This window comes from Tenrec ecaudatus, chromosome 14 (genome assembly GCF_050624435.1).
Source record: "Tenrec ecaudatus isolate mTenEca1 chromosome 14, mTenEca1.hap1, whole genome shotgun sequence".
NCBI lineage: Eukaryota > Metazoa > Chordata > Mammalia > Afrosoricida > Tenrecidae > Tenrec > Tenrec ecaudatus.
Genome location: NC_134543.1, coordinates 105082557 through 105107854, shown reverse-complemented (window position 1 = coordinate 105107854; position 25298 = coordinate 105082557). Strand labels below are relative to the sequence as shown.

The 25298-nt window shown below is 43.0% G+C and overlaps 1 protein-coding gene across 1 annotated transcript; it reads left to right on the top strand.

The window, feature by feature from the left end:
• The first annotated feature begins 915 nt into the window (after positions 1–915).
• On the top strand, positions 916–23695 carry MFAP1 (microfibril associated protein 1). The gene is made up of 9 exons (XM_075531875.1): positions 916–1165; positions 6382–6601; positions 17161–17290; positions 17487–17674; positions 18210–18318; positions 18414–18574; positions 20564–20723; positions 22672–22761; positions 22840–23695. Exons 1-9 carry the CDS (start codon positions 1087–1089, stop codon positions 23020–23022), a joined length of 1320 nt encoding a protein of 439 aa, XP_075387990.1. The 5' UTR covers positions 916–1086; the 3' UTR covers positions 23023–23695.
• Positions 23696–25298: the final 1603 nt, after the last annotated feature.

Genomic DNA, 25298 nt, shown 5'->3' with positions numbered 1-25298 from the left:
CATGACCCCAACTAGAAAATTGGGACTGCCCTGTTGTGATTGTATAAGTTCTTATTAAAGACTTCCTAAATAGAATTCAAGATGGAGAACATAAGCCTTTCATCAAGTTGCCATACTCTACAGAGTGATAAACTGGCTGAACACTGCAAGGGAGAAATCGTTGCCAAGAAGTGCCTCATGTCAGATTACAACTGTGCTCCACAAGGTTTTCAGTAATTTATTTTTCATTAGATCACCAGGCCTTTCTTTGGAGCATCTCAAAAATGTACTTCCATAAACTAACGTTAAAGTCTAAATTGGAGGGAGGGGGAAGCGGGACAGGAGGGGGATAAATGAGGAGCTGATACTAGGGGACTACGTGGAAAGCAAATGTTGAGAATGATGAAGGCAATGAATGTACAGATGTGCTTTACACAACTGATGTATGGGTTGTGCTAAGAGTTGTATAAGCCCCTAATAAAAATGATTTAAAAAAATAAACAGCCTTCTGGCTTTACAAAAAAAAAAGCCTAAAACTGAATTATTAGATTTTAGGGAACAACACAGGTCTCTTGGGAAGTTTTTATCTACTCCTTGCTAGGGCCTACATCACTACCCCCCATGCCACACCATCGCCCATCCTGGCCACATCAACGGACCTACACAGGATTTCTATTCAGAGCCAACCCTAATCCTTCTGGGCTTTCAACAATACAAAATATCTTAACTATTTCCCCAGTTTCTCACTCATCATTAAACCATTCCACGGACTTTAAACCAAACTAACAAGCGAAACTTTACTTCGGACCTCCGCCGCCGCTGGGCTTCGCAATTTCCCGCCAGAAGCGGGCTCCAAATCCTGCGAGAACGAGGACGTGACTGCAGCCTTCGGGCATGCGCAGTAACAGACTCAGCCTTCCGCCCTCCAACTTCCCACAATCCTCTCAACACCCGTTTCCGGTTTGTCTATCTCTGGCTAGTGTTTCTCTAAGTCGCGCAGCTGTCTCCAGTGCTGTGGGGAACGAGAGGATTTTTTCTGTTCGCTGACGCTGCCGTTCACGGTTTGGAATCATTCGGGTTTAAGGAGTCGCCGCCACCGCCTTCAACATGTCGGTCCCAAGCGCCCTCATGAAACAACCACCTATTCAGTCTACGGCTGGGGCCGTCCCAGTCCGCAATGAGAAAGGTACTGTCTGACTCCCCTTACGGTGGCGTTTTCCCTCTTCCTGCCCCAACATCTTGCAAACATGCCCTGGCCGACCGCCCCAACCCCTCCTCCTTTCCACCCCTAACACCTGACCCGCCATTTGTCCCACCCTGAACTCACCCAGGGGAGATGGAACCAGGGAACCTGCTTGGCGTCTGGTTTTGTTCCTGTGGCTTTTGCGGCCCCTTACCTCCAAGAATTCACTTTTTGCAGGCACTTAGGCGGGTTGCAGTCTTGGTCTTCATAGCAGTGTTTAAGCTTCTATAATACATCAACATAGTTATCTCCCCTCCTTCTTGGGACAGGATCAGTATCTTATTCAACTTTTTAGCCTTTCAACCAACTGACTGTGGTTATTAAGTTGAATACAGAATTGTGTAAGACAGTGCCCATAAGCATCCTACTCAGTTCTAGTTCGTGTCTTGAGGAAAAGCGTGCAAAAGGCACATTCCAAGTAGTATGCAGATAGTCTTTCAGCCCTGTGTACCTGTCATACCTGGTATAAGGCGAGCCTTTTAGGAAGGCAGAGAAAGAAATCACTTCAGAGGGGTTAATCAGAGACAACATTTTGTTTTAGACGCTTATTTTCAGGGAAGGCTTTTTGGAAAAGGTTGGATTTGGAGCAACAAGTGACTCAAAATTAGTGGCAAGGAAGGTGTGAGAGGTGTGGTAGGGATTCAGCAAGGGCAATGTAACTGAACGAAATTACTGAAACCCATATGAAGGCTGAGCATGAGAGTGGTTCAAGAGGAAATAGAAGAAAGAACTAGGAGACAAAAAGGTATTTATAGAGGTCTAAATACAGGCATGTACATGTAAATACATTTATACAGGATGGTGGGGAAATAGATCCACGTGCATATATTTATAGATTTAGTATTAAGGCAGCAGATGGACATTGGGCCTCCACTCAAGTACTTACTGAATGCAAGAACACTTTTTTCTATTAAATTGGCTTTCCATGATGCACACCTTCCTAACACAATCACTGAAGACAAATGTGTGCATAAACAAATGTGGTGGAAAAAGCTGATGGTGCCTGGCTATCAAAAGATATAGCATCTGGGGTCTTAAAGACTTGAAGATAAACAAGCAGCCATCTAGCTCAGAAGCAACAAAGCCCACATGGAGGAAGCACACCAGCCTGTGTGCCCACGAGGTGTCAAAGGGATCAGGTACCAGACATCAAAGAACAAAAAAATCATATCATTGTAAATGAGGGTGAGTGCAGAGTGGAGACCCAAAGCCCATCTGTGGACAACTGGACACCCCCTTACTGAAAGGTTGCAGGAAGGAGACGAGCCAGTCAGGGTGCAGGGTAGCAATGATGAAGCACAACTTTCCTCTAGTTCTTAAATGCCTTGATTCCTCCCCCCACTAACAAGATCCCAATTCATTCCTACAAATCTGGCTAGACCAGAGAGTGTACACTGGTACAGATAGGAACTAGAAACACAGGGAATCCAGGACAGATGACCCCTTCAGGACCAGTGCTGAGAGTGGCGATACCTGGAGGCTGAAGGGGGAGGTAGGGTAGAAAGGGGGAAACGATTACAAGGATCTACATATAACCTCCTCCCTGGGGGATGGACAACAGAAAAGTGGGTGAAGGAGATGTGGAACAGTGTAAGATATGACAAAATAATTTATGAATTATGGAGGGTTCATGAAGGAGTGGGGAGCGGGGAGGGAGGGGGAAAATGAGGAGCCAATATTAGGGGCTCAAGTGGAAAGCAAATGTTTTGAGAAGGATGATGGCAACTAATGTACAGATGACACAATGGATGTATGTATGGATTGTGATAAGAATTGTATGAACCCCCAATAAAATGATTTTTTTTTTAGAAAAAGAAAAAGGTTGGATTTAAGTTGAGTCATAAAGTATGGATATTATTACAATGCGTGCAAATGGAAAAAGAAACATGGCAGTCAAGTTTTTCCAATAAAGATGTTAGAATACTTTTTTTGTTTGTTTTAAAAAGTTACAGTACCTATGCCTTAGATGGCAGTGGGGTTTTGTTGTTTGTGTTTTTTTATGTCTTAAAGAAAAGAAAACGTTGCTTTTGAGAATTATAATTAAACCAATTAATCTATTCCCTCTTGAGGGACAATTGTGTTCTTTTGTTTTCCTCCTATTGCAAACAATGTGGAGCAAATATACTTTTAAAATAAATCTCTTTAGAATACGCATGTGAGTTTAGTAGAGCAGACTTAAAATTTCTTCATTAACTTTATAACCTATTTCTAAATTTTTTAAGTCGGTTGTTAGAATATGAGTATTTACCTGTATATCCACATAGTTGATTATAATCAGATTTTAAAATTTGTACCCAATCTGACAAGTGTGAGACAGTATCTCATTTTAATGTACATTTCCCTGTTTCCCAGTGCGTCCCAGGTTAGACATCTTGTCCTTGTGTTTATTGGCTTTCTGGGTTTCCTCTTGTTTGTTACTTGTTCCTCTTCTTTGCCCCTTTACTATTTAGTTGTATCTTTTACATTCCTAACCTGCAATGTATTTTCCCGTATTTTCTTTAATTAAATACTTTTATTGGGACTCTTACAACTCTTACCACAATCCATACATTCATCCATTGTGTCAAGCATTTTGTACATGTTGCCAATATCATTTTCAAAGCATTTTCTTTCTACTTGAGCCCTTGATATCAGCTCCTCATTTTTCCCTCCCTCCCCATCTTCCCTCCCTAATGATAAATTAAAAATTATTTTCATAGCTTACATCAGCCACTGTCTCCCTTCACCCACTTTTCTGTTGTTCATCCTCCTGGAAGGGGGTTATATGTCAATCCTTGTGATCGATTACCCCTTTCTCCCTCCACCTTCCCCTTACCCTCCTGGTATCTCTGTTCTCATTATTAGTCTTGGGGGGGTTTATCTGTTCTGGATTCCTTGTATTGCAGGCTCTTCTCTGTAGCAGTGTACATGTTCTGGTCTAGTCAGATTTGTAAGGTAGAATTGAGGTCATGATAGTGGGGGGAAAAAGCATTAAAGAACTAGAGGAAAGTTCTATGTTTCATTGGTGCTACACTGCCCCCAGACCGACCTCCTCTCTACCTTATGACCCCTTCTGTAAGGAGATGTCCAATTGTCTACAGATAGGCTTTGAGTCTCCTCTACACGCCCGCTCGCGGCCCCCCCCCCCCCCCCCCCGTTTTCAACTATTTTTTTACTGTCTTGACTTAAATGATCAAGTCTTAGCTTTTGGTTACATAGTTTTAACTTTAACTTAATCCAACTTACTGCTCTTTTATATTTTGTGAGGGAGTTTTGTATTGTTCAAAAAAAAGTTTTCCTGCTTTGAAATCACACAGTTGTTTAGGTTATAAAGTTTCTTTCTAACGTCTAAATGTTTGTGTAAGGGCCCTTGGAGGCACAAGTTGGGCTACTAACCTCAAGGTCAGCAGTTCAAACCACCAGCCACCCTCTCCAAAGGAGAAAGATGAGGCTTTCTACTCCCATAGAGACCTCACTGTCTGAAACCCACAGGAGCAGTTCTACCTAACTACATGCTGGGCACTATACCAACTTGAGTTGGAATCGACTAGATGGCAGTGAGTGGCTTTGTTTGTTTGAAATAGAATTGAATGCAGTTATATATAGCAGGATTTAAGTTGCAGAGTTTAAAATCCAGTAGGGGATATAAATGTTTAAAATATAGTTCTCAAATTAATGGATTGATGTGGGGCTGGGGTTGGTTAGTGAGTTAGACTATAATTTTACTTTCTACTTTAAAATTAGCTGGTAGTCCCTTCTCCGGTTGACTAGTCCCATCTATTTGCCTCTCATTTTTAATGTCACTTATCTACCCAGTTCTCCTGTGGGTTTGTGTTTCTGCTCTCTGTTCTGTTCTCTTGGTCTCTGTGTACCTAAGTGAATGACACACTGCTTAAATCATTCTAACACCACTCCTGCTTTGTCTTCAGAATTATCTTGACTTTTCTTCAGCTTCTCATCTTCTCTGTGGTTTTAGAATCATCTTGGAGAAAACTTAATGTCATTGCATTCAAATTACACATGAGTAGATTTTTAGATTAACTCAATACAATACAGCCATCATCGTGGACCTAGTGAAATTCCCCATTTATTTAACTCATTTTTATCTTGCAGTACAATTGAGATTGTTCCTCATAAAGGAAGCATTGTTGAATTTATCTCTAGGTACATTGGAGATTCAGTTCTATTGTAAATTACATCTGTAAACTTTTCTAATTTTTTATAGCCAGTGTACAAATTATGTTTTCTTCATCTAATCTTTATTTGCCTTTAGGGATTGGAACATTACATATAAACTAACATTTAAGTAATAGATACATAAAGCAATACATGCCGTTACTTAGTATGATGAATGGCATTTCAATTTTTATAAGGTTAAGCCATCCTTTCAGTCCTGGGCTAATAAATTCTACCAAGTTATGATGGCTTGGGAATTCTCATTTATTCTTTCTTCTTTTTTTAACATTGCTAGGATAAATTGTGAAATTTAGGACCTTTGTGTGAATCGCTTCTCGGTCTTTTGGCTAAGATCAAGTGTAGAACCTTTGTGTGTATGGCCTTAAGTGAAATCCACCCAAAGTTTTTCTTTAAAAAGATCAGTTTAGCCATCAAGTTATACACATAAAGTGAATTGGTTCAATCTAATTCTTTTTCTGTTCATTAAAATTATTTGTAATAATAGATCACCTACTCTTTTAGGTTTGATAAAGATTGAGTTTTGCAGTCATATATTATAAAGACTGCCGTGAAAAATTACAGAGAGAACTGAAAGCATGACCAAGCAGCGTTTTAATTGTATGCTCCTACTCAACTCACTAGGGCCGGGCATTGCTACAAAAAATAGTATGCGTAAGATAATAGCCATCTGGTTGTTTAAATGACTTATTTAATTACTTTGTGGGGGGTCTTATTTATTTTTTAAGCCATTTATCTGCCTATTTTCCTCCAATTCCTTGTGTTCCTGCTGGCCTTATTATAATTCGTGTTGGTGTTCCCTGCGATGCCCTCTCTCCACTTAGTTTGGTAGGAAAACACCATTAGGTGAACAGATGATGTACGAGCTCTCCTCTTCTGCTCAGACCCTTGTCTACGGAGAATACTGGCCTCTGCCCGTAGAAGCCCAGGGTTGAAGGACTTTGGGAAAGAGACTAGTGAACTATAATGTTATCTTTGTCACGCAGGTGAGATTTCCATGGAAAAAGTGAAGGTGAAACGCTATGTGTCAGGAAAGAGGCCAGACTATGCTCCTATGGAGTCATCGGATGAGGAGGATGAAGAATTTCAGTTCATTAAGAAAGCCAAGGAACAAGAGGCAGAGCCTGAGGAACAGGAAGAAGATTCATCCAGTGATCCTCGCCTGAGGCGCTTGCAGAACCGTATTAGTGAAGATGTCGAAGAAAGGTAATGACTTTGGCTGTATTTTGCTGTACTTGAACCCCTACAGGCTAACCAAGAAGAAGAAGAATAGCTAAGCCTAGAGATACTAACTACGTGCTGGGCACTATACCAAGTATATTACAGTCCTACTTCTAATCCATGCTGTGGCCTTTTAGCAAGTAGATACTGTTACCTTTTAAACATGGGTGTCTAAGGCACAAAGGGATTAAATAAAAGCATGGTGAAAACGATATAGCTGGTAGGTGGCAGCTTCAGAAAACTCCAGGTGACCTCAGGCCCAAAGGTCTTATTTAATTCACTAAAGGTCTAGGAAACAGACCGTTAGTCGATTTGTTGGGATTTGTTTTTTGTTGTAAGACGTTTTATAAAATGTGAGTCATTGATTTTATCTCTTGTTTCTAAAGGCTATTGAAAGGAAAGTAAAATGAAGTAGAAGGATGCCAGATATATGGTCTCCAGTAGGAGAGAGCTCCCAAAGAAGGTTTCATATTTCATATATTGACTGAGGCACTGCCTTACAGAGTAAACCAGAGGTTCCAAGCTTCTTCAGTACACACTGGCCAGAATATTCCCATTTAAGTACGTCGCGTTGACTATTAAACAACACAGTTTGAACGGTATGGGCTGCTAGCATGTGGACTCTTCCCTACTGCCATTGCAATGAGCTCCAGTGTTGTAAAATGTCTGCTTAAAACACCTTGTGAGGAGGAGGAGCTGATGCCAGGGGCTTAGGTGCAGAGCAAGGGTTTGGAGAATGATGAGGGCAGTGAATGTACACTGCTTGACACCGTTGAGGTCTGTATGGATTGACACCGTTAAGGTCTGTATGGATTGTGATCATTTCCATGTGAGCAGCTATCTGTGCTGGAGAGACAGCTCCTCGTGGGGGTGATTACCATCACACCGCATGAGTGGACCTGGTCAGTTCAGTCAGATGGTTCTGTGTTTTTCAATGAGGGGAGGTGAGCACCCTTCTGTCCACATTGCAGATTTCAAGGGTTAATTGTAATTAGATTCAAAATATTAATTGCCTAGGTACTTATGTGTTAACAATATAGTCGTTGGGGGAAAAAATACACATAAAAGGACAAATTATTTCATTATCTTTTTACCTTTTTATTTTGAATTGGGTGAAGGTTATAGAGCAGGAAAGTTTTCCATTCAACAATTCTTATACATATTTTGTCTCAACTCATTGATTGTAAGCTCCACAATGGAACACTGCTTATCCCACTTCCACCATGTGTTTTCTGTTTCGAGTCATTATTCATTAATAGCACAGTGATTAGCTAATAGGATTTGAGTACCTATTGGATACAAAGGAGTTGTGGTGGTGCGGTGGTTAAGTGCTCGGCTGCTATCTGAGATGTCAGCAGTTTGAACCCACCAGCCACTCCATGGGAGAAGGGGTGCACGTTGTTCTAATATAGAGTCCGGCCTTGGGACCCTTACGGACAGGTCTACCCTGCCCTACAAGGTCACTATGAGAAAGAATCTACTTGCTGGCTGTGGGTTGGGTTGGATTGGGTTTCAAATACTCAAAACTTTGGAATCAGATTGGATACCCCCACTCATTTCCTATGCCATGTTGGTTTACAAAAAAGTTTCATGAAGATAAAGCACAATTGAAAGAATGTAGTGAGACTTAATACTGAAATTGTGGGTAGCCTTGAGCTTTTAAAAATACTCCAGTGCCACAATAACTGGCCTTTATTCACCTGGAACAAGAAAAGAGGATGTGGCATGGAGGACTAATTGCCTCCATGAAAGACTAGACTGCTTTCTTTTTTTTTAAATCATTTATTAGGGGCTCTTATCACAATCCATACATGCATCAATTGTGTCAAGTACATTTGTACATTCATTGCCCTCATCATTCTCAAAACATTTGCTCTCCACTTAAGCCCCTGGCATTAGTTCCTCATTTTTCCCTCCCTCCCCGCTCCTCCCTCACTCCCTCATGAACCCTTGATAATTTATAAATTATTATTTTGTCATATCTTGCCCTGTCCGATGTCTCCCTTCACCTACTTTTCTGTTGTCCATCCCCCAGGGAGGAGGTTATATGTAGATCCTGGTAATCGGTTCCCCCTTTCCACTCCACCCTCTCAGTATCACCACTCTCACCACTGGTCCTGAAGGGGTCATCCACCCTGGATTCCCCGTGTTTCCAGTTCCTATCTGTACCAGTGTACATCCTTTAGTCTAGCCAGATTTGTAAGATAGAATTGGGATCATTATAGTGGGGGGGGCGGGGGCGGGAATGAAGCATTTAGGAACTAGAGGAAGGTTATATTTTTCATCGTTGCTACATTGCACCCTTGCAACATTGCACCCTGACTGGCTCGTCTCCTACCTGAAACCCTTCCATAAGGAGATGTCCAATTGCCTATAGATGGGCTTTGGGTCTCCACTCTGCACAACCCCTCATTCATAATGATATGATTTTTTGTTCTTTGATACCTGATCCCTTTGACACCTCGTGATCATGCAAGCTGGAATGCTTCTCCCATGTGGGCTTTGTTGCTTCTCAGCTAGGTGGCTGCTTGTTTACCGTCAAGCCTTTAAGACGCCAGACGCTATATCTTTTGATAGCTGGGTACCATCAGCTTTCTTCACCACATTTGCTTATGCATCTGCACTGTCTTCAGCGAGTGTGTTGGGAAGGTGAACATCATGGGATGCCAGTTTAATAGAACCAAGTATTCTTGCATTGAGGGAGTACTTGAATGGAAGCCCAATGTCCACCTGCTACTTTAATACTAAACCTATAAATATATGCACATAGATCTATTTCCTCATCCTCATGTAAATATATTTACATATTTGCATGCTTTTATTTAGATCTCTGTAAATGCCCTTTCCTCTTTTTACTTTCCTCTTGTCCCCCTATCATGCTCAGTCTTCATTTGGGTTTCAGTAATGCCTCTTGATTACATTACCCTTGATCACGCCCTACCAGGCCTCCTACACCCTCCTCACCGCCAATTTGGATAATTTGTTGTTCCCTTGTCCCTGGGTTTGTTAACACCACTACCTTTCCCCCCACCTCCCCTTCTCCCATGTCCCCCCAGAACTGTCGGTCCTGTTGTTTTCTCCAGAGTGTTCATCCAGCCTATCTTATTTAGACAGACCTGCAGAGATAATATCATGCACAGAGATAATAACATGCACAAAAACAAGACAGAGCAAAACCAAGCAACAAAAGAAAACAAAACAACAAACCAAATGACAAAAACACAACAAGAAATAAAAGCTTGTAGTTAGTTCAAGGACTGTTTGTTAGTCTTTAGGAGTGTTTTCTGGTCCAGTCTGATGGGGCACCAAGCCCTGACCCCAAAGTCTGTTTTTGGTATTCCCTGGGGACTTCCTTGCTGTTCTGTTGCATGCCCTTAGTGTTTTGCCTCGGTGTGGTGGGATCAGATCGGGTGGAATTCCCACGCTGTGTCCCCAGTGTTGTCCCCTGTGGAGCTATGGGTCAGTGAGGGATGCCATGTCTCATAGTGGGGCGGCCATGTGTAGACTGCCTTCTTTATGGGACCAGAAGAACTGACTGGTAAAACAAAGAAATACCCGAGATTTGACCTAGTCCACTGATAAGATGACAGTACTCCCCACTATTACTCCCGGGGCAGTGTGTGAGCTCCGAAAGTGGAGACCACCACCCAACCCAGGCAGCAAATACAAGCGTGGCTGAATGAGAACAGGTTTCCCACAGTTCCCTGGGGCCCAGAGAGGATATGGGCCTATAGCTTCGCTCGGACACCATGTGCAGTGGTGGTAGCTGTAATCCAGCTCCCCCTCCGCCTCTGCTCCCACAAAGGCTCAGGACAGCGGCAGCCTGGGGCTAAAGCAGTCTCAATGGTGACAGGGTTTTGTTTGTTTGTTTGATTTTCCCCTCATCTTGCTTTTATCCCTTCTTGCAATTTGTTTTCTTTTTTCCCTTCTTGCTTTTGGCTGACAACACAAAACAGGGTAGAACCATCCCTGGTGCCCACGACCCCTGGCCACCTCAGAGTGATCTCACCGCAGGAGGGGGCCTTGAGAAAAAGCATCTAGTTGTTCTGATTTTGGAATTCGGTATTTGGCTTTTTCCCTTTTCTTTGCTGTTTGGGTAAACCACAAGTGGAGAGACAACAGGACAGTAGGGATAGAGCCCGCTCCTGTTCCCCTCAGACCTCTGTGGACCAGAATAAGTTAGCAACTCTCATCCTGGTATACCCAAGGTTGCAGGCCTCCTGGGGCACCCCGGTCAGTCCCTTGACAAGCACACACTGGTGATTAGAAAGGAGAAAGCAGCGTAGGTTCGGGCTTGGGTGTTGAGGGAGGTGGGTCTTGTTATTGGTGTGCACGTTTGGTTTGGTTTGGTTTGGTGTTATTTCTTTCCCAAACCACCTGATGGAGCCAACTGTCCTGATGCTATCCAGCCCACCCCCTCACATTCTATAGCTAAAACTAGCAGGTGGAAACTACTTCCCACTCCATTTCCACCTAATCAATAAAAATAACAAACGGCATAGTGTCTTAGAGACAGCAATTTGTGTTCATGCAGAGAAACAAGACAGAATTGCCACAAATAAGGGACTAATAGTCGGAGGACCCCCTGGAGAAGGAAGCACTAGAGTGGTCAGAAAAGGACTTCAGAAAGCTAGTGTCAGGTGCTCTCAGTGGGGGAGATAAGGACTAGACTGACAGAGATCGCTGGGGGACGTCTGCGGACACCGACTCAACAACAGATGTCTCCCTGACATCAGCATACAGGACACGCCCATCCAGAAATCAGACCACTAAAGCAAGATTACCAGAACAGAAATAGGGAGCCAGAGATCATTCCAAACTGAAGACAATTCAGGAATAGTGTAGACACAAAACACTAATGGAGAGGAAGCTGAGTTGTTTGTAAGAGGGAAAACTTTCTCAAACTTGGGAGGAAAATAATAAGACAGCTTCAGAAAATGTGGGGAAACCTCATCCAGAATTTTAAAAGGTAAGCACAAAGACCTATGTAAGTGTTATAATGACATCAAAGTGAAAATGACACGCAAAGACAGACAAAACTCTGCAGAAAATTATAAGGAAAAACAAACCAATAATACCATCAAAAAAAGCAAAATGACACTAATAAATTCATACCAGTTAATGATAACAGTGAATGTAAATGGATTAAATGCATCCGTCACAAGGGAGAGAGTAACAGATGGATAAGCAAACAGGACTCTTCACTCTGTTCCTGATAGGAAACACACCTTAGACAAAAATAGACTAAAATTCAAAGGGTGAAAGAAATGTATCAAGCTAGTACCAATTTAAAAGCAAAAGCAAGAGTGACCATTAATCTCTGGTAAGATAGATCTGAAGGCAAAATCCATCATGAAAGAAGGGTCTTATGTATAGCTAGAGAGACGATTGAACAAGAAGATATAACCATAATAAATAGCTATGTACCCAATGAATACCCTCAAGCTACAATACTTGGGACCAGACAAGTGCACCAGGGAATTCAGCAGAATTGACACCAATTCTTCTATACAAACCATTCTAGAATATAGAAAAAGATGGCAGGCTCCCAAACTTATTTTGTGAAGTGTGCCTAACCCTTATTTATGCTTGTTAGTTACCATCAAGCCAGCTCCTACCCATAGTCACCCAATGCCCAAAAGAACAAACCCTAGCCGGCTGGTTCTGCGCCATTCTCACAATTGTTCCTTTGCTAAGCCCATTGTTGCAGCCACTGTGGCAGTCCATCGCCTTGAGGGCATTCCCTTTTTTTCGCTGCCCCTCTACCAAACACGATGTCCTCCAGGGACTGTCTCTCCTGGCAACATATCCAAAATGTGTAAGACGAAGTCTTAACATCCTTGCCTATAAGTGCACTCTAGCAGTATTTCTTCCAAGACAAATGGTTTGTCCTTTTAGTGGTCGTGGTATTTTCGGTATTATTCTACATCACTACAATACTACACCTAATACTACAACCAGGCAAAGACATTACCAGAATAGAAAATTACAAACTAGTATTCCTTATGAACATTGATGTACAGGTTCTCAATAAAATCCAACAAAACAGTTTTAAAACAATTGTGTTAGCCTGGGTTGACTAGAAAAACAAATCCAGATAGACACTCATGTGTATAAGAAAGAGCTTTATATACAAGAGCAATTAGATATTGAAAAAACAATCCAGCCCGGATCAAGTCCATAAGTCCTACTTTAACCCATATGTCCAATACTAGTCCATAAATTCCTCTTTAGACTCATGCAGCCATGCAATGATGCCAAATGCAGGAAGTCCCATGGATGGAAAGTCTTGTGGATCCAGTAGTGATAGAAGCATCTCAGTGCTGGCAGGGGTTTCCACGTGGCTTCTCCAGCTCTCAGGACTCTGGCTGCCATCAGCGTAACTCCATGTGGCTCATTGTCCGCAATGTCTCGCAGGGAGTTTGCATGTGTCCTGCCTCCAGCAAGCTATTTATCTCCTTAGTGCCTCCAAATGAGGCCATCAGGCTGTGACCTGATTAACAGGCTAGTCTCTACCCCTTCATTCTTAATACTCTCAGATTGACTTATGTAACTACCACAATACATTTAAAAAAAAGAAGTGGGATTCACACCAGGTATGCAAGAATAACAACATTAGAAATACAATCAATATAATCCACTCTATAGAATAAAGTTAAAACTACATGGTTATATCAGTTGATCCAGGAAAGGCATTTGATGAAATCCAACACCCATGCCTGGTTGGGAGAGAGGTGGGGCTTTAGCAAAAATAGGGAATTCTCAAGGTCATACACACAAAACCAATGGTTAACATCTCACTTAATGAGAAGAAACTGAAAACATTCCCCTTATGAACTAGAACCAAACCACGATACCCTCTTAGACACTTATTGTACTAGAGCAGTGGTTCTCAACCTTCCTAATGCCAAGACTGTTTCATACAGTTCCTTGTGTTGTGGTGACTCCCCAACCATAAAATTTTGTTACTGCTTCATAACTATAATTTTGCCACTATTAGGAGTTGGGCAACCCCTGTGCAAGGGTCGTTCGACAACCCCCCCCAGGGGTCACGACCCACAGGTTGAGAACCACTGTACTAGAGTGCTTGTTCATTCTATTTAGACAACAGAAAGAAGGCATCCAAATTAGCAAAGAAGAGATAAAACTATTTGTAAATGATAGCATTCTATATGTAGAAAACCCCAGAGAGAAGATAAGGAAATTGTTGGAAATAATTGAAAGCGTTGACAGTGTGACAGGGTATAAAATCAAAATACCAAAACATCTATCGAATTCCTGTATACAAATGAAGAGAACTCTGCAAAGCAATCACGAAAACAATACTGTACAATAGTCACACACAAGATAAAACACTTAGGGAAAATCCTAACCAGAGAAATGAAAGACGTACAAAGAAAAGTACAAAAAGGGTTGCAAGAAACTAGTAGAGACCCACATAAAGGAAGGAAGCTTCATGTTCATGGATAGGAAGACATTTGGATAATATCAGTACTACCTAAAGCAATCTGTGTAAAGATAACACAGCTCTAATCTGTTTCTAAAGAAATAGAAAGACTAGATCGCCAACTTTATATGGAAACGAGAGAGACCCGGGATAAGGACTGAACTCTATATAAGCAAGAGTAAAAGACCCCTTCCCTTCCTCAAAACCTCCTCCACAGCTATGGTGGTCTGAACAGCCTCAGACTGGTACAAGGAGAGAGACCAGTGAGACAACAGAGAACCCAGAAATCAATCCATCCACCTAACGACAACTGCTTTTTTTACCGAAAGATTAAATGGGGGAAAGGTAGTCATTTCAACAAATGGTGCTGACAAAATTGAATTTCCATTAGCAGAAGATGAAACAGGACCCATTCCTCACTCTATAAAAAACCAACTTGACGATTTGAAGAACTAAATGTAAACCCTAGAACCATAAAGATCAATGAAAATATAGAGCCCTAAAACATGTCATAAATACACTGTCAAACATAAAGAAAAACACAGAAGACAAACTGGATGACTGAGACCTCCTAATACTAAGACACTTACGTGCAGTAATACATATATATATGGCAATGGTATATCAAAGGACTGTTATCATTGAAATCTATAGAAAACTGCAACCCTTCAATGAGAAAAAGGCAAGTAATTCAACTAAAATATAGGCAGAAGACATGAACAGACAGGTAGCCAATAAACTTGAAGAAATGCTTGTCATCCAAACAGTGCAGTTCCAAACGCAATGAAATATTACCTCACACTAGCATTGGCAGCAAAGTTCAAAGTAAGTGCTAGAGAGGGTGTGGAGAGATTGGAGCCCACATAGACTGCTGATAGGACATAGACATAGACAGCTGGAGATAGAAATACGTTGAGACCCAGCACGCCCTGTAACAGGTGTGAGCAATGTCCAGCCTGTGGGCTGTGTAAGACCAGCACAATCATTCCCACCTCACCAAAGAGAAGCCATTCCAGCCATCACATTATGGGTGAGTTCATTCAAATCTTGACCAGTATGGCCCACAAATGATGTTCTAAAGATCCAAATGATCATTGGCAGAAGAAAGGTTCCCCCCCTTCCTTAGAGAGAGAAGGAGATGTAGCACAAGGAGATAAATGCACACCCATGTTCATCGTAGCACTAGTCACGGTAGTGGTAAGATGGAAACAAGCTAAATTCCTCACAGTTGAAAAATGGATGAGTTAAGTTTGGTACATGGAGTGGAACATTACACATGGTTACCGAAAGATGAGACTGAAGCGCCTCGTGACAGGGATGGTTAGAGGACATTGTGCTGAGTGAGGCGGGTAAACCTTGTGTGAGAGCGCTGTTAGAAAGAATCACGGCGGGGCTTGGTTTCCAATAGAAACAGCCTTTGATGGCTACCAGGGTGGGAGGGAAAGAGAAGGCTAGAGGGTAGACAGGTGGTCACGAGAGTAAAGGGGAAAGTGATGTTCTCAGCCCTCCTAATGCCACGACCCTTCATATTGTATGAGGAACACACAACCATAAAATTATTTTTGTTGCTACTTAATAACTAATTTTGCTACAGTTATGTATCGTAATATAAATATCTGATATGCAGGATGTATTTTCATTGTTAGAAATTGAACATAATTAAAGCATAGTGATTAATCACAAACAATATGTAATTACCTATTATGAAATATTTATTTCTAATGACAAATCAATGAAATTTTGTCTTGAAGCATGGTGTAGCGTGGGTAACAGTCTTCACGCCGGGTACACGTAGGTGGGCGTATCTGCATGTAGGCAGACCCGCCTGGGGACAGATAGAGGAGTGGTGTCTCGGTTCCTAGGACCATCGGAAATGCGTGTTTTCTGATGGTCTTAGGCGACCCCTGTGAAAGGGTCCTTCGATCCCCAAATGGGGTCTCGACCCGCAGGTTGAGAACCGCTGTATAAGATGGAGAAGCTTTTAAAAGGGTAAATAGGGCAAGCTATTGGGAGATTTGATAGCCTGTCTAAATTGTTGAATACATAAATGAGGATCTGAAGTGCAAACGCACTGCCGTGGAGACTCTGCGAACTCACAGTGATCCTACAGGACAACTCAAAGGCCCCTATGGAACTGCCCCTGTGAGTTTCCGAGACTTACTCTTTATACGAGGAGAAAGCCCTTTCTGCCATGGAGCAGCTGTTGGTTTCAAACAGCTGACCTTGCAGTTAGCAATCCAGCACGTAACCACTGTGCCACCAGGGCTCCAAACCCCCACATAACTCACAAATAAAAGTTTGGGAGAGAGAGAGAGTGTGTGTGTGTGTGTCCTGAGTTAGTCTTTAAAACATAATAATGTTTTAGTTTAGGTTAACTAGGAAGCTCCGCCTTGAGCGTTATGCTGCTGAGAATGACCTGTGGTATAGTGGGCCGCATGGTAGGCTGCTAACTGTTTCTGAGGGAGAAAGACAAGCCTGTTGACTTCTGTTCAGTGTGACAGTCCAGAAACCCACAGGGCTTCCACTCTGTCCACTAGGGTCATGAGGAGCCAGAATTGGCAGCGGGGGGAGATGAGACCAGAGCAACTCAAAAGACTGGATAGGGATCTTTAGGGGGCAGTGAGTTAATTAGGGGGAAACAGCTCGAGAGAGGAGGGTGAAAATGGCTGTACAACTCAGAGTGTAATCAGTGCCACTAAACATACAGGTAAAACTGTTGCTTGGTGTATGTTTTACTGTGTATTCTCACCAACAAAATAAAATGTAAGGAAGTGAAAGGATGTGAAGTCCCACGGTGCCCCTTGAGTTTGCTGTGTTACCTAGGGCAGGTGCACCCACGGTTTGGGAACCACAAAAGCGGGCTGGCCTGTGAGAGCCTGAGATACCCACAGCCTAAGCTTGTTTAGGGCTCAAATTGACTGTGCACTCTGATGCGTTGGTTTAATTTCTTTTACCCGTGCCTCAGTTTCCACATCACAAGGCTTCAGTATTAATGAAACCATACAATGTCATGCATAGGGCTCCGTGACTAAGGAAGTGGGGTTGATGCCCCACATTTTTGTGAAATTTGGTGAACATAGAGATGACTGTTTTTCAGACTGGCTCGACATCGGAAAATAGTGGAGCCTGAAGTGGTAGGAGAGAGTGACTCAGAAGTAGAAGGAGATGCCTGGCGAGTGGATCGAGAAGACAGCAGTGAAGAGGAGGAGGAAGAAATTGATGATGAGGTAGGTTCAAAGGAAGAGAGGCAGTTCTTTCTGAAACACAAGGTCGGGGGTCATTGCTGGGAAGATACTGGAAAACAGTGGTGATGGCTTGAATTTACCCAGATCAGAATTCGTTGGATGTGAATAGAGAAAAACAAAAGGCCACTTGGAGGGCCTCGGCCTTCTGAGGAACTGGCTGAGACGTGTTCCTTGACAGGAAATAGAACGGCGCCGAGGGCTGATGCGGCAGCGAGCACAGGAGAGAAAAACTGACGAGCTGGAGGTCATGGAGGTGGAGGACGAGGGGCGCTCTGGGGAGGAGTCGGGGTCAGAGTCGGAGTACGAAGAGTACACCGACAGTGAAGATGAGATGGAGCCCCGCCTGAAGCCAGTCTTCATCCGCAAGTAAGTATCCTGGCAGCCACCCCGGAATGAGCCGGCTTGACGGGCTTCTTTACTCTATCCCGTGCTCTTCTGAAGCCTGAGCACGCAGAGAAAGCCCTACACCCAGTGAGTGCCCCAGCCCTGGGGTTGCCTGGTGTTAGTGAAGAGCCTAGGTTTGTTTCCGCACCGCCCTTCCCGTTACAGAGCCACTATCTGCCCCTGTCTGAGAAGACAGATAGCACATGATTTTAGGCACAAAATTAAACTCAAGAGCAAGGTCCTATTCCTCTCCCAGCGGCTCGAGTTCTGCTACTACAATCCAGTAGCTCCTCGAGGCTATCCAGGCGCTTCTCTGAGATGAGTAATTTTGCTGTTCCAAAGACCTGAGATGACTCCCATCTCTCCTCCCTACAACCCCTGCCTCTTTGAAAGTCTAACAGAACCAGAGACTGATTGCTGGTTTCTGAACCGATGAGACTGGATAGAGGAAAACCCTATCATATAGGAGCTGTCTTCTTCAGGGCTTTTGGTCACTGACATGACCTCTGTGCTGTAGGAAGGATCGAGTGACCGTTCAGGAGCGTGAGGCCGAAGCACTGAAACAGAAGGAGCTGGAGCAGGAGGCAAAGCGCATGGCTGAGGAGAGACGCAAGTACACCCTGAAGGCATGAAGGAGGAGTGGCTTGGAGGGCGGGGCGAGCGGGCGATGGGGTTAGAGAATTATAGGAAGTCTGGTAAGTGAGGTGCTCTGCCTGTCCAGATGGTAGAAGAAGAGACTAAGAAGGAGCTGGAAGAGAATAAGCGGTCCCTGGCTGCGCTGGATGCGCTCAATACTGATGACGAAAACGATGAGGAGGAATATGAGGCATGGAAAGTTCGGGAGTTAAAGAGAATCAAGCGGGACAGAGAGGATCGCGAAGCGTGAGTATTAGCTGAACCTAAAGTCAATGCTGTTAATCAGGAAGGCTCCTGATAGTGCAGGTCTGAAACAACCACTGCATTTCAGTCTCACTTTCTTGGGGGTCCTGGGCTGGGTGAGGATGGCTTACACCAGTGGTTCTCAACCTTCCTCATGTCACGACCCTTTCATACAGTTCCTCATGTAGTGGTGACCCCCCCCCAACCATAAAATTATTTTCATTGCTACTTCATAACTGTAATTTTGCTACTGTTATGAATCGGGCGGCCCCTGTGAAAGGATCATTCAGCCTACAAATGACCCACAGGTTAAGAACCACTGGCTTAAACCTTTTGCACTCACCTACTAGCTTAAATGTGGACAGTTCAAATCCACCTATTGGTTCTGCAGAAGAAAGGCCGAGCGACTGGCGCCTGTGAAGGTCGCTCCCATGGAAGCCCTATGGAGCAGTTCCGCTCTGACGGGTCGCCATGAGCAGGAGGCTTTGTTTTCTTGTCCGTGGACTAAATGAGTTTCCTGTAACTAGAGATTTCTTGTCACTATGAAATCAAGTAAAAGTAACACACACGCTGACCCAGTCTTTCTCCAAGGTACGAGTGCCAGCTAATACTCCCTTTCATTTCCTGTCAGACACACACAATTTACGGTGCTCAATCCTCACTTATTGACATGGTAGCTACCAAAGACCAGGTCGGTCAGGCAGAAATCTGTGTTGTGTGGAAATAAGGGATGGCCACATGAGATCACAAAAGGAAAGGATGATTACATCATCATAAAACTGCCAGGTTTCATTAGCATGTAACTATCACACCATGGGGCCACATGGTCCAGCCAAGTTGACATTTAACCTTAACTATCACAGCCAGCGTTTGTCTAGCCTTAAACCTTGGCACTCATGATTGCCAAAGATAGGTCATTAATGCATACAATAACTGGATAGGATTATTTGTAAATGTGAGTGGTGGCTGCAACTAGTTGGTAATGGGTGTGTAGCACCTCAATGTGTTATTCCCACAGCTTAGGGAGCTGAGCATTCCTCTGTGGGTTTCATCCGGGCTTTTGCACTTGCCTCCAGCCGGAGGGCTGACTGAGCGAGAAGGTGCAGTTGTTGCTGGGCTTCCTTACAGTGCTACACGCCCTTTCAGAGCGCTCTCAGGGCAGCATTCGAAGAACCAAAGTGGGAACTTGCCGGGGCCTAGATTCCAGAACTCACACGTTGTTTCTTTCACGTATATTGGCCAAAGTGAGTCACAAGGCCAACTTGGGCTCAAGGGGGAAGAAGATTAAACTTTACCTCTGAAAAGAAGCCCCACAGTTAAATTGCAAAAAGGTATGCATTGTTACGGCAGGAAGCATTTGTGGCCCTTAGGTGTAATGTATTGCGTGCACTGTGTTAGAACAGAATTGTTTCTGTGCACCATCGTCCATTTCTGCAAATGGCTGGAATGAGAACATAATGCTCTCAGCAGGTAACTCTGCCCTCAGCTTGCATTTCTAGGGTTCCGTACTTATTCTGGGCCTGAAGAAATCTGTGCACGCTGTAAGGTTATATAAGGTTATATGCCAAAGTCTGGGTCTGTTCATCTTACTGGAGAAAGCTGTGAGCAAAAAGAAATCAAAGGCTAGAAAATTACTGCGATCAAATTAATGATTTATGACATGTAAGTATATTCATGGTTTCTAACAGAATACCAGCGGTCTCACTGATTACTATAAATTTCCTTTGATTTTTTTTTGTTGTTAAACCAAAAGAGATTTTTAGATGAGAGGAATAGTTAATGTTGCAAAAGTGAAGTGTAGTCGTGTGCTTCAACCCCCCAAAAGCTGAAAACAACTTCCAAACATATGTCTGTCTGCCTTACCTTTTTAATTGAAGAACTCCTGGTGTTGATTCCTAATAGGCAGTAAGATGGGATTGTGTTATTTTCAGATCGTTGGGTCTTTTTGACGCTGGAATAATATGCTAATAAATAATCTTACTCCCTGGCCAGGCTCGAGAAAGAAAAGGCAGAAATTGAACGCATGCGGAACCTGACTGAGGAAGAGAGGAGAGCTGAGCTGCGGGCAAACGGCAAAGTCATCACCAACAAAGCTGTCAAGGGCAAATACAAGTTCCTCCAGAAATATTACCACCGGGGCGCCTTCTTCATGGTAAGACAAGGATGTGGAAAGCAGATTTTAATGGGGATTTCCTTATTCCCTTCCGAAAGTAATTTCAGTCCGTGTGATCAACAGAAACATTATGATCCCTTTCGGCCAGGCAGTTTGCTTGATTGAAACCAGTGGAGATTATCAACTCTTTCTTACACTGCTTCAGCAACCATGAAGTATTTTTACGGAAGGGTTTCAGCAGGCTTTTTCAGAGCAGCAGTGCATGGCTGGCTAACATACATCATAAAAGGGTCCTCAAATGTTGGTGTTTTGCATCTGGGCCAGGAGAGCCTAAGAGTGAAGTTGAAATAGGTTCTGTAGATTAAGGAGGAGTTTCAGGCCCTAACCAGATGGTAGATCTCCTAGGAATTAAACTTCTAGCCTTTAAATTGGATGTTGGTACATGACGGGAAAAGAATATTACCAAAGCACATTGTACCAGGGACTCAGCAGTTCCGTAAAGCCTTCCTTCACATGACAGTGCAATTTTTGATTTCTTATGTATATTTGCTTATGATCTGTATCATAATAATGTGCTCTTGCTAATTAATGTGTTTATTTGAAACTAGTCTCAGTAGTCATTTTAGATTTCATTGGGTAAATAATCTTTGGAGCATTTACTGTCTAAGGATCAGGTTAACACCCTAGAAAAGACATAATCTATGCCATCAGAAGATTCACGACCTTGAAATGGGGCTAAGGCAAATGCACAGTATAAGGAGGCGCGTAAAGAACTGCAAATTCTTAAGAGGGAAATGGTGTAGTTGGCAAAAGAGTGAAAAGGATTGGTAAGACAGCATTCAGTGGTAAGAAGACACAAGATATCGATGCGTAGACTAGCAAGAACTGAGGCAGAAAGTATCAGCTGTAACTGGAAACACAGGGACTCCAGGACAGATAAACCCCTCAGGATCAGTATTGAGAGTAGCCATACCAGGAGGGGAAGGGGAAGCCAGGGGAACCGATCACAATGATCTACATAAAACCCCTCACGGGGACCGACAACAGAAAGTGGGTGAAGGGAGACATCAGTCAGGGTAAGACATGAAATTTTTTTAAATAAATTATCAAGTGTTCATGGGTGGGGGAGCAAGGGGACAAAAAATGAGCTGATACCAAGGGCTCAAGGAGAAAGAAAATGTTTTCAGAATGATGATGGCAACAAATATGCTTGACACAATGGATGTATTTATGGATTGTGATAAGAGTTGTATGAGCCCTCAATAAAATGATTTTTTTAAGTATCAGCTGTAAGAGGAAGTTTCAAGGAAAGATAAAAAAAGCAAGTCGGCCTTGCTAGCTAGTGAGGAGTTGTGCTAATTTAAGAGAATGAGTGGAAGGCTTTTTTAGCAAGATTACGTAATGTGTTGTTTTGGAAATAAATCCAGCAAGTGTAAGGCTGATTCCAGACGAAAAAATAGAACCCAGGGATAAGATTAACAAAAATGTGGCCCCTTTGTGTGCATAGAATGCTCAATTTTCAGCGAGAAACTGTTGGTCCTGTTAATAAAAATTTAAATCAGAAGAGGCAAATTTGGAAAGGGATTTGAGAGGCCTTGAAGTGCCCAGTTTAACACTGAACTGCAAATCAGAAGGTGGGCAGTTGGTGCCTACTAGCTGCTGTGTGGAAGAAAGATGAGGCTGTCTGCGTGTGTAAGGCCTTAGAAACCCAGTGTGGAGTTCTGCTCTGTCCTTACAAGTCCCTCTGAGTCAGAATTGACTCCATAGCAGTGAGTTGGGTTGGGGAGTCACAGGTGTGACTGAATGGAACTAGGATAGTAGCCTCCAAAATATGTCAGTGCTTAGGAAGATGAAACAGGAAAAGCATTCTCTCCCGAACTAGACGATGTCCAATAGCCTTTGCTTTCTTTGTCTCCCACATTTAATAAACTTTTAGTTGAGAATATGGAAAATAAAACCATGAAACTGATAAGATTATCTTCTCCAGGATGAAGATGAAGAAGTATACAAGAGAGATTTCAGTGCGCCTACTCTAGAAGATCATTTCAATAAAACCATTCTTCCCAAAGTCATGCAGGTATGTGGGGCCTCACTAACAGGAAAGGGCTGGGGCATGGTCATTACGTGGGGTATTCATCACCCCTCCTTTCCTCAGGTTAAGAACTTTGGACGCTCAGGCCGCACCAAATACACCCACCTTGTGGATCAAGACACCACCTCCTTCGACTCAGCTTGGGGTCAAGAGAGCGCCCAGAACACAAAGTTCTTTAAACAAAAAGCAGCTGGAGTCCGAGATGTATTTGAGCGGCCATCTGCCAAGAAGCGGAAAACTACCTAAAGTCCAGCTATTTAGTCTACCGACTGGAGGACACACGGGGGAATCACAGCACTTGGGTCTTGAGTTGATGGTATTTATATGGTATCCAAACTATTGCCATATGTGGGACACTGGGCAGCCCAGCATTTGAAGGTGCTTTGTGAGGTTTGGACTCATGCAGAGAAACCTACAGAAAAGCAATGTCCAGGTAGGATTAGAGACCACCCACAGAAAACTTGTGAGAAATTTTAGATTTCCTCACCGCTGAGACTTCCCATAATCACATGAGATTGTTCATTTTCGTTTTTTTTTCCCAGAGCCTGAACTTGAGTCAGAAATGTGGGCACATAAATGGACAATTATTACTTCTGCCCTAGGGCTAGAGTTAACATACCAGGAAATCTAAGCTCAGTGAAAACCTGTTTAGCATTTCATGGTTGGAATAATTTTTTTCTAGATGAAACATGCTTTTTTGACCCATTTATATAATTAAGGAATAAAAGAATCCCACAAAAGAATTCTTAGCATGGTACGGGAAATAAAACGTATAGGCTAACAAGTGTCTGCCTGCTAACTAAAATCAAAAGCCTCAGGACGTTTTTAGGCAGTAGTTCACCTTTTGATCATCTTTGATCTCATAAGCAGAACTGCTCCTATGAGTTTCTGAGACAGTATTTTTTTTTCTTTTATGGGCCTATCATAAATAGGGACCATCAAGATAAATGCAGAAAATATTAAAGTTGTCAAGGGTTTTATTTCACTTGGATCCACAATGAATACCAATGGAAGCAGCAGTCAAGAAATCAAATGATAACGTATTCTGTTGATCAAACCTTCGGTCATATTTGATCTTAAGACGTACTTACGGCATTACAGAGCAGTGCTGTCGGCATGTTAACGTCCCTGTTCAAAATTGCAATAGCTGTCCCTGTTTTACTCAGAGTGAGAGTCCTGACAGTAGCATCCACACATTGTCTACCTTTACTACACCTCCGTCCTTCTGAGAGTGCATCACTTAAGACTCCTGTACTCACGTCACCGTTCCTTGTAGGTAGATTACTCTTCCTAGAATATGCCCTTAACAGGCATTGTCCTGCCTGAGGATCTTTACACTTGTTTCCCCTGCCTGCACATGACCCCAGATAGTAAGATGGAGCTTATCTTTCAGATAGTTTCTCAAAGGCACCTTCATGATGACCTTCAATGATCACCGTACTTTAAGTCATACCTCTCAAAACTTTTTTCCATTGTTATTTTAATTTCCTTCTTACCACTGTTTTTAAGTAAGTTATTTATTACTTTTATTGGGGACTCTTACATCTCCTCACAATCCATACATTCATCCAGTGTGTCAAGCATATTTGCACATATCCTGCCATCATTTTCAAAGCATATTCTCTTCCCATTTGAACCCGATATTAGCTACCCAATTTTCCCCCTCCCTCCCCTGCCCATCCTCATGAGCCCTTGATAAGTTATAGATTATTATTTCCATATCTTATATCGTCCTCCATCATTATTTGTCCCCCTGGGAGGGGGTTCTAAGATCCTTGTGATCGATTCCCCCTTTTTCACCCCACCATCCCCTAATCCTACTGGTATCTCTACTCCTTGTTGGCCCTGAGGGGTTTATCTATCCTGGATTCCCTGTGTTTCGGGCTCTTACCTCTAGCAGTGTGCATGTTCTGGTCTAATCTGATTTGTAAGGCAGAATCGAAGTCATGATAGTGGGGTGAAGGAAACACCAAAGAACAAGAGGAAAGTTATGTTTCATCGGTGCTCTCTTGCTCCCTGACTGGCTCATCTCTTCCCAGAGACTCTGTGAGGGGAGTCTACAGATGGACATTGGGTCTCCACTCCATGCCCCCCAATTCGCCTTGGATATGGTTTTGCTCTGGGTCTTAGATGCCTGATACCATTGACACCTCATGATCACATAGGCTGGTGTGCTTCTTTCATGTGGGCTTTGTTGCTTCTCAGCTAGATGGCCACTTTAAGACCCCAGACGCTGTATCTTTTGATAGCCAGACACCATCAGCTTTCTTCACATTTGCTTATGCACCCATTTTGTCTTCGGCGCTCTTGTCAGGAAGGTGAGTATCACAGAATGCTGGATTGTTAGAACAAAGTGTTCTTGTGTTAAGGGAGTACTTGAGTCGAGGCCCAACAACCATCTGCAATCTTAATTCTTAACATAGATATTACATAGTTCTGTTCCCCTCTCATTATGTAGTCACATATGTACATGCCTGTATTTAGTTAGGCCTCTATAAATGTCCTTTTCCTGCTGATTCAAG

Excerpts from the sequence above, each read along its gene's own strand:
- MFAP1 (XM_075531875.1), top strand. The coding sequence starts at position 1,087 with ATGTCGGTCCCAAGCGCCCTCATGAAACAACCACCTATTCAGTCTACG. Across the intron at positions 6,602-17,160 it reads AGTGAAGATGTCGAAGAAAG|ACTGGCTCGACATCGGAAAA; the intron begins GTAATGACTTTG and ends ACTGTTTTTCAG. Across the intron at positions 20,724-22,671 it reads ACCGGGGCGCCTTCTTCATG|GATGAAGATGAAGAAGTATA; the intron begins GTAAGACAAGGA and ends TATCTTCTCCAG.